Genomic DNA, 9,636 nt, shown 5'->3' on the forward strand with positions numbered 1-9,636 from the left:
TTGCTGGTAGACCTATTTCTTGCAGAATTGCTGTCATGAAGTCAGAGCCAAGGATCTTAATTTGATTTGGCAGAAACCAAAGTAGGACTCAATCTGCCGTTATCACCTTTATATGTCCTTTGAGAAACTGAAGATACTGGGGGAAGGGGGTAAGTTAGGAGGGTTCTTCTGTGATGCAATTTCGTTTGCTTTTATTTTCTGTATGATCTGTACATGTCATCTGATAACAAAGTTCTAAGGGCATTTCACACTATAAAGCAGATTAACAGTAATAGTTCTCCTGGGTGTGATGACTGACCCAGTGGCAGGTCTAAACTTCCAAGTCTAATTCTGCTCATTATATGGTTTTATCTGTCCATTAAAAATTGAACAAGTGACTTTGGGTAATATTATTTGTGTAGCCCCGGATCTGGCCAAACAAACTGACTCAGTGGACAAGTATGTGCCAAGACAGGCTTACTGAGTGGAAGTGAAAGCTTATATATTTCTAATCTCCCTCTTCTAATTGCCAAAATACAAAACATGTTTACTTGCGTATAAACTGGAACATTTTAGACAAAAAAAAAATCACACACCCTCAAACTAAGCCGACTTGTCCAAGGATCAGGTACAGTATTAATCTAGGTTTTCCACCCAGATGGTGCTAGCAGCATCTCTTTGGTGCTTCCCTGCTGAGAGAGTAGAGAAGATGAGTGCTTCTTTTAGGTTCTCCTCGGATGGACTAAGCTCTTGTCTTTTACCAATCTATTCAGAGAAGGGGATGGTTCCTTTTTTTGTTAAAAGTTAAGTTACAGTATTAACTTTTATAAGAAAGGGAGCCATTCCTTTCTCTAAGTAGAGTGGTGACACGGGTTGGAAAAACCCCCATGCATCCCTGTGTGTGCATGTTCACTTTGGGGCTGCTCAGAGCTGGGAGGAAATGGTTTACTCCTGAGTAAGCGAGTGGAAGATCACCCTTTCCCCAGGCCACCTCCTGTCTTGCCAGTTGCTTTTTATGACAAATTTTCTGTTTTTGTCAGGTGGACCTCTTCAAGAAGACACTCTTGTTAATTCCTATTCATCTGGAAGTCCACTGGTCCCTAATTACTGTGAATCTTCCTAACCGCTTTATTTCATTTTATGACTCTCAAGGCATTCATTTTAAGTTCTGTGTCGAGGTAAGAGCAACTGTTACAGCTGTTCTAATAATATATTCCAGTCTTTCCCAAAATAAGACTCGTTCTCACTTTCTGTTAAGACTTTGTCCATTTGCAATAATACTTCTGAAAGGAACACTTGCTAAATCTGTGAGTCACAGATACTCTTTGGCCAAAAGGGGAGAACATTAACTCTCTCAATTTGGTTGCTATAGAAACTGGTCCAGAGCCAGAACCTGAAACGTTTAGCATTGGCATGCTAAATAATTTTTAAAATATATTTGTTTCTGGGGTTGTTGTATGTCTTTCGGGCTGTGTGGCCATGTTCCAAAAGTATTCTCTCCTGACGTTTCGCCCACATCTATGGCAGGCATCCTCAGAGGTTGTGAGGTATACCTCACAACCTCTGAGGATGCCTGCCATAGATGTGGGCGAAACGTCAGGAGAGAATACTTCTGGACCATGACCACACAGCCCGAAAGACATACAACAACCCTGTGATCCCGGCCATGAAAGCCTTCGACAACACATATATTTGTTTCTGTTATGGTATCGGAAGAAAGTTACCAAACTAATTCATTATTTTTTTATTTTTACAATGTATTTATTTAATTAAAAAACTGTTAAACTTTCTAAAAATGTCTTCTGGTCCACCAAATTAGCTGCAGATAATGAATTCCAAAACACATTAATGATTACTTTCAAAAAAGCACTTATTGTTTAATTATTAAAGTCACAAAGTTTAAGCTGATTATTTCTCATTTAAATGACTGTTAGTTTGTGCCTGTTATCTATCACAGTTATATCCTGCTCCTTGTGAGAAGAATTTCAGGCAGTGAATTTAGAATGGTTGCAAAGATGAACTACAGTATGGCCCCCATATCTGCAGAGGATATATTTATTATTTATTTATTTCCAGCATTTATATACCGCCCTTCTCACCCGAATGAACTCAGGGCAGCTTACAACAAATGGCAACAAATTCAATGCTTACACATATACAAAACTATATATAATAGTGAACCATATTAAAACGAATTTCTGGTGTAAAGATACCATGAAGTTGTGCTGGAAATCCTAGAAAATGTTTAGAAAAGACATTTTGTGTATGTGTGTGTGTGTGTGGGGGGGGGGGGAGGAATAAATGAAATTGTGAATAATCCCATGAATATTGGGGTCCTTGATGCCAAGAGCTAGTGGCTTTCTTGGAGACTACTCAGCATGCTTTGTGAACTCAAGTTTCCCAGGTTCAAGTCATGACCAGTTAGGGAATCCAGTGTGAGTCAAATGTGCTTCACTATATTGCATTGGAACATATGATATGCAAGGAAACAGGTTTTTATGGAGCAATTTAAGTAGCCCTGATTCATATCCCCTTTTCCTTTCTTTTTTAAAAAGAACATACGGAAATACTTGCTAACAGAAGCTAAAGAAAAGAATCACCCTGATTTCCTTCAGGGTTGGCAGACTGCTGTGACAAAGGTAAGGATCATCTGTGCATCTTTTGGAGCGGTGCCTTTGTAAAGTAAAATGAAGTTATGCTCACAGGTTACAATCTTGGATGAGTGAAGTTCTGTCTTTGTTCTCGGGAAGCTCTGAGAAGTACCTCATGGATATGAGTGGGTTGGTAGGAAGGGGCAAAATCATAAGGATGCTGAGCAGAAGTAGGATGGGTTGGGCTTACTATGCTCTCTACTCATCACCTGTGGTGCTCTGCTCTCTTTTGCTTCTCTGTGAGCCTCATGCTGGAAATTTAATAGTTGCAAAATCTGTGGCCTTTGTGGCTCTTTCTTGCATGTAGAAAGAACATTCTAAAGATGTGCCTGGTAAGAATACTACGCCTCACAGTGGCTGTACTTGACTTTTTCCACATATACTTTCTTGCTCCTCATTTCCAGTGAAGAGGGTTATTGTTATCATGGTAGTTGCTGCCTTCATGTAACTTCTGACCTATGATATTGGAGTTTTCTGGGTTTGAGGGCATATGTCTTGGCCAAGGTCATGCAGTGGATGTTCATGGCCGAACCGGGAATCAAATTTTGTTCTCCAGAATTGTCATTCAACGCCAAACCAACTACACCAAGCCAGCGTATAAAACAGCATAAAATGAATATGTTCTCTTAGCTAGGTCAGATCTTGAGACTAATTAATTAATTTTTTGTGACTAAACAATCAAATCAAATCAAAACTTTATTTTTATCCTGCCCCTTCTCCCCATGGGGTCTCAGGGCGGCTAACAACATGAAATAATAAACAATGCAAATGGGCAATATAAGCAATCATAAATTAAATCATCATAAAATCAATAAAACACAATTTCACATACCACATTAAAACAGTAAAAACAAGGTTAAAAGCCATTTCCAAAGTTAAAAGCCAAATGTGATTTCTATCTTGAAAGAGTTCAATAAGAAGACAATTGAGTAGTGTGGGAACCATACACTGTAATAGTGTGGTACATGAAAACATCCTCTCAATATTCAAATGCATCAGTTCTAATTGAAGTTCAGATCCGTATGTGGATGGGAGAATGATTTCATGGTTCTTTGTCATGTACAGACTTGCTGGCTGACAGAAGTATTTCTCTGCAATAGAGTTAAGACCTGTTTAAAATGGACTCTTTCTAGATCAGGATGGGCATTTTTCTTTTCTTTTAGGGATGACAGCTCTTTTAGGATACATCTCTTGAGCTTTTGCAGTGTATAGGGACTGAGTCAAAATAAGGAAGTTTATTCCTTCTACATATTTTTGTCCCTCTCTATCTGTCTTCCTTTTTTTCTTCCCCAAACCCTCCTTCCCTTTTCTTACCCATGTGGGGAGCTCTAGGAGAAGGAATAAGTAGTTCTTGTCATTTGCACAGGGATTTTCACAGACTCCTAGAGGCTGCAAGGGCCATCTGGTGCAACCTTCTGCCATGAAGAAACACAGAAATTCAGCTGGGTATGAGATCATCAGGATAAGGATGCCCAGTCTTGTTCTAGATCAAGGCTGATGAAAGTTTGGCATTTTTAAGTGTGCCCCACCTGACCCCAAACTGCTCCAAGTGTTCCATTTATTTAAAGAAAAATGTTTGGAATTGCTGCAAATTATCTAAGATATTTCCACAGTGCCTCATGGATAAGTAAGATGTCTTTTAACATCTTATTTAACTTTCCACCAATCCATGTGCACATACACCTAAACAGGCTGAAAGCCATCGGAAAAATTGGAAATGGAAAACTGAAGTCTTTTCTGGTCACACCTGGGTCATATCCTTGGCCTTTTTGTTATATAAAAATTATGATCCAGCCCATCACAGATTATCGTGAATAAACAAATGGCTTGTTGGCACCTGTTTTTTGGAAAGTTTAAGCCAAGGGTCTACAAACTTAGCATCTGCCCATCATCCAGCAGCAAATATGACTTTCCACTTTCAGAAACCGAGACATCATGAAATCAGATTGAAATGTGAAGGACAGCTTTCAAAAACATTGCTAATCTAGTACTAGTACCATATGGTAAAACTGCTGTTGAACCATAAAAACCCTTCTGTACTCCAAAAATGTGAAAAAAGCAAGCTTGATAATATTCCTTGTTTAGATTATAGTTTAGGATTGCATTAGTGAATTCTAAGCTACAGTGGACAGCAACAATAGAAAGGTGTCTTGTCAGGAAGAATAAAGGAACCTGCATATCATGGATGATTTTAAAGTTAATGAAGATAACTTTTTTGGGGGGGGAGGGGGGTCATCAAGACTGCAATGGATACAACAGCCCTTCATAACCATACACAGTCTGGCAGTGATAAAAGGGAACAACTTGTGTGAAGTGCAAACGAGGGGATTTGTGACTTGCATAACCATATCGTGTCATAACTCTAGAGAGATAAAATGGGTCATTGAACATCAGATCGTCTCCCAGTGGTTCCTTGATCACACTACAATGTCTTAAAGCTTTATTTCTATGTGAGGTTGTTCTCCCACTTGCTTGATCTTTGTGGGGAGAGGAGGAGGAAGGTAATTTGAGGTCTAGGACATAACCCAAACTTATGAATGTCTGGTGGGTGTTAGGAGAAAGCAGTTGCAGAAACTGTAGAGTTTATAGTTCAAAAACAGCATGGTTATTGTGGAATCCCTGATATGGACAGGACTCCTTTGTGTGGCCTCTCTGCTGCATACTTAGGACCAAATCTGCTTTTAGTTATCCTTGCAATAGACCCATCTATTTTACACAAAGCAGTATCAAGTTGCCATCTTAGTCTTGCTACCCTTGAAGGGTGTGCATGGTATTCTCTGCAATCTTCCCTCTTGTCAAGCATAACAGAGTGTGTGCATCATTTGCTAGATTGCTAGTGTCAGAACACATATTCCTTCCAAATAAAGCAGAGAATGCAAAAGAACATAAGAACGGCTATGCTGAATAGGACCAAAGGCTTACCCTGTCCTCAGGGGCCGACTGGATGCCTGTGAGAGGTCTGCAATGGAGACATGAGTGAAACAACACTCTGCTGTTTGTGTTCCTCAGCAAGTGATACATAGGGGCTCAAGGCCCTTGGATACTTAAGGGAATGTGTGTGCATCACAATTGATAACTATATATAGTCCTGTCTTTCATGACTTTTGGAAGTGACGCTTGGAATAGACTTATCATCTCTTGTTAAAATTGATTTATTAAAAAATGATTCCACAGCTAACATACCAAAATACCAAATTTGTGATATTGAGAATGGTTTTTAAAAACTTTTGGGGACCTGCCACACACATTGTAAAGAAGAAGGCTATTCGTGCCTATAAGTCATTATGACTATATGTGACTTCTGGCTTTGAGAGCAGATTGCTGGGAACCATGAACAATAAGGAAATATTGTGCCGTGTTCTGTTTATGGCTTGCCCTAAAACATCTGTTGGATGAGATTGAACTTTGATCTAATCCAGCATGGCTCTTCCTTGCAAATACATTCACAAGTTTCTCTGTGAGCCAGTGTGGTTTAATGGCTTGACTTGTTGGGACTAAGACTCACGGTTCAGATCCTGGTTCATATATAGAAACCTACTGTGTGACCTTGGGTAAGCCACTCTCCCTCAGCCTTCATGAGAGGGCTGAATAAAATGTTCCAAAATAAGGTCGCCTCAAGTTGGAATCAATTTGGAAGCACACAACAACTACAGCAAGGTTTCTACCACTCCTTACCCTTCTCAAATCTCTAACATAGCTGTATTTCTTGGATTTAATTGCAACCCTACCTTTGCAGCTCTCTGGGCCTATTAAGGAGGAGAGGTATAGAAATCAGTATTCAGTGGGAAGAAGCTTTGAAGCAACAACTTCTCTGAGCTGTTCGTGGGTGTGTATGTGTGTAGGCACTTGTGTGCAGGCACAATTAAATGGTTCCTTTGTAAAGCAGATAGCAATGTTCAAATATTTACTTAAAATAATTGAGAAGAAACTATCCTGCCGAGGTCATTAAAATGTGGTATTGGGTTGGGAGATGTAATTTGTTTTCTATTATAAAATATGCATTTGTGTTAAATTCCTTGGCCTGATCCATACAAGGATCTGGGCGTCACTTGAGTACAAAGCCCTTGCTGTGTGCTGCGTGACTTGGTTAGGCCTGTCAAGGCAACTCTCAGCTTGGATTATGTTAGAAGAACAATTCCACTCAAACATTCTACTTAATACTATTGTGGGTTTTCTCTTGGTTAGACTGAGCAAAATTCCAAGCAATTTTTTGCACAGAGTAGACTGGCAGGATTTCTAGTTGGAAGGCAGATGTGCATGTCATCTCTGTGGCTCTGATTCATCAATTGAGGGTTTTGCCTCCACAGCATTTCCATCACTGGCCCAGAAACAAACTGTTTCTCTTAAGAAGTGGAGAAGTGTGCACTAATCTTTCCCCAGTTGAGTTGCTAGTTCTTTACTGGCTCTAGACGAGAATTGCAGCAGGACAGTTGAGATGGGAGACAGTGTGTATAAAAGCATCCAAGCATATACCTAGCAGGAATTGGGAACCCTCCCAAATCATTCTGTAAACAGTTGAGAGAAGTATGGAGGGTTATCTGTTCATTATCCGCCTAGTATGATTGACAGAAGAAGAGGTGAACATAGCAACTGGTTTTGACATAATTGCTGCCATAAGAAATATGAGGTTCGGATATTTATCTGATTTATTACAGAGTGGAACACTCTTTTACTGCCTGTCAACAAGTCCACTGGGCAGGCGACCAATTAACCTTACAACCAGGAAGGATTAAAATGAGAAGGGTATGAAGAGTTCTAGTTGGTCAGAGTGCTTTCTCTTCACTTTGGCACCAACTCTCTAGGTTCTCAGGCTGGACTTCCTTTAAAGGAGAGGTGGCAAAGTATGGAGCCTGTGTCCCTTTATGTGTAAATAGAATTTTCTACCACTCGGCTCTAACCTTTCCCCTGATAATAGTATGGCATGTCAAGGTGGCATGGCTGCCAGCAAGACAGAAAGTTGGATGCAGAACTACTGTATTTGGTTTCTTGGTCTCCATCACCTATGGGTTAGATGTGAGTTGATAATGTGGAGATGAGGAATTCTGTGAAGGGCATTGCTTTATATGCAAGTAGGTTCCACATCCACTCTCCATAACTTCCAGTTAAGTTTGGGATAGACCTCTATCTGAAACCAGTACTGACTAATGTCACTAACACTGAATGCCTCCCAGAAATTTGGGAAGTTATTTTTGGGACTACAACACCAGCTGGAGATTATCAGCTGTTGTAGTTTCACAAACCCTTCGTGTGTGTGTGTATTAGGTGGCTTTCATATACATTAGGATAGAAAAGTTTTGAATGCGCACCCAAAACCCACACCTGTCTTTAAAGCTCTCCTGTCTTACTTTCCTTACAGTGCATTCCACAACAGAAAAACGACAGTGACTGTGGGGTTTTTGTACTCCAGGTAAGGTTGCCATTTTTTAAAATCCCCAGTCTCCCTTTTAGAATCTGCTGATGGCAATTTCTGGTCTTGATTTCTAAAGATTGTCTCCCATCACTTTCAATGTTCCCTTGCAGTACTGCAAGTGCCTCGCCTTAGACCAGCCTTTTCAGTTCTCCCAGGAAGACATGCCTCGAGTACGGAAAAGGATTTACAAGGAGCTGTGTGAATGCCGACTAATAGACTGATTGAAAAGTAAAACAGGGAGAAGGAGGAGCAAAAGAAGAGTTCCTGCTTCTGGCATTTTTGACGAGCCCCTGCTGGTGTTTGTGTACTTGAATTTTTTTTCTGAAAAACTTCCGTGAATTTCAAACGCAAGTCTTGGTGGAGCGGTGTGGCCAACGTAATTACCTCAACCTTTTTTTTTCCTGACTTGCTCCTTAACTGGTGGACCTGCCACAAAATAATCCCAGTGTCAGTTGTTTTTTTTTCTAATGTTCTTTCCTGTATTTAATATTTATTATCTTTAACGCATGCGCATAGGCAAAGCATGTGACTAAAAGAGAGAAGTATAAAACTGTAGAATTGGTGCACCTTTGAAATGTAGCTAGAAATGACAAGAATAATACAGGTTAAGCGTTTTTTTTGTCTGAAAACAAAATGTGCATGATCCATTTTTCCTGATGCAATAATGCTTTGAATGTACAAAGAAATCCCAATGACATAACAAGAGCAGCTAGAACACACTTTTTTCTTAAGAAAGAAAGAAAAGAAAGAAAGAAAGAAAACGAACGAACGAACTTTGGATTATTATTCTATCCATATTTTTGTCCCCCGTTTTTATTTAGTTTGGAAGAAGACTGATATGTTGGAAAATAACCTATGTACATAGGTTTGTGGAAATCCATTCTTTTTTTTAAAAGACCCAATTAACTTCTATGGCTACTAGATCACCATCTTCCTACGGTTCAAAAGCAATCCATTGTACAAGAGACTCTTTAGTGCTAATAAAATATGGAGATGCTCATTTTGTTGGTGTTGCTCAAAGGCTTTCTCTGGAATATTTTCTGTGGTTCTAGTCTCAGGGTGACTTTCAACCCATAGCTGGATTTGCAGAACCACTACCAGCCTCCTTTTCATATTTCCCCTTCCGTTCCATTGCCCTTGTGCTTATTTGTAAGTAGTGTTAGTTACGGGGTCAAGAGAGAAACTTGCATCTTTAACATCATGGCTAAAGACCAGGGAATCTTGGATGTAAATAGCTCATGTCCATTTATCCCTGCTTTTCTCGGTCTCTGGTTTGCTAGTCTCCAAGTTTTAGGGCTAATGTGATCATTTCTCCCAGGCGGACTACTGTGTGCTTGGAATAAATCCTGTAAAAATGTAGATAAAGTTGTTTTGCTTACTTGTAAAATATGACCTATTCACATCTTTTGGGAAAGAAGTGGCAACTAGTCGAACCCGTGAGGATGGGAAGCTGAGAGAGAGGTTGACAGTTATAATATCTAAACTACTACTGAGCAATTAAGATCTTTTTTCTACTGAGCTTCCATATTCTTTCACCATTCTGTATGTGTCAGGACCCAGGCTGCAGAGCACCAATAACCATGCGCAGAGACCAGA

At 39.8% G+C, this 9,636-nt stretch overlaps 1 protein-coding gene across 1 annotated transcript in view; it reads left to right on the top strand.

Annotated features, from left to right (window-relative positions):
* The window catches only part of senp5 (SUMO specific peptidase 5), a 46,133-nt gene extending 37,093 nt beyond the window's left edge, over positions 1-9,040 (top strand). Inside the window, exons 7-10 of the mRNA XM_008118224.3 lie at positions 1,020-1,157; positions 2,535-2,618; positions 7,987-8,037; positions 8,151-9,040. Of these exons, the coding sequence (XP_008116431.1) occupies positions 1,020-1,157; positions 2,535-2,618; positions 7,987-8,037; positions 8,151-8,261 (384 nt within the window). The 3' untranslated portion in view covers positions 8,262-9,040. The remainder of the gene's footprint in view (positions 1-1,019; positions 1,158-2,534; positions 2,619-7,986; positions 8,038-8,150) is intronic.
* The last annotated feature ends 596 nt before the right edge of the window (positions 9,041-9,636 follow it).

The sequence above is a fragment of the Anolis carolinensis genome, chromosome 3 (genome assembly GCF_035594765.1).
Source record: "Anolis carolinensis isolate JA03-04 chromosome 3, rAnoCar3.1.pri, whole genome shotgun sequence".
Classification (NCBI taxonomy): Eukaryota; Metazoa; Chordata; class Lepidosauria; order Squamata; family Dactyloidae; genus Anolis; species Anolis carolinensis.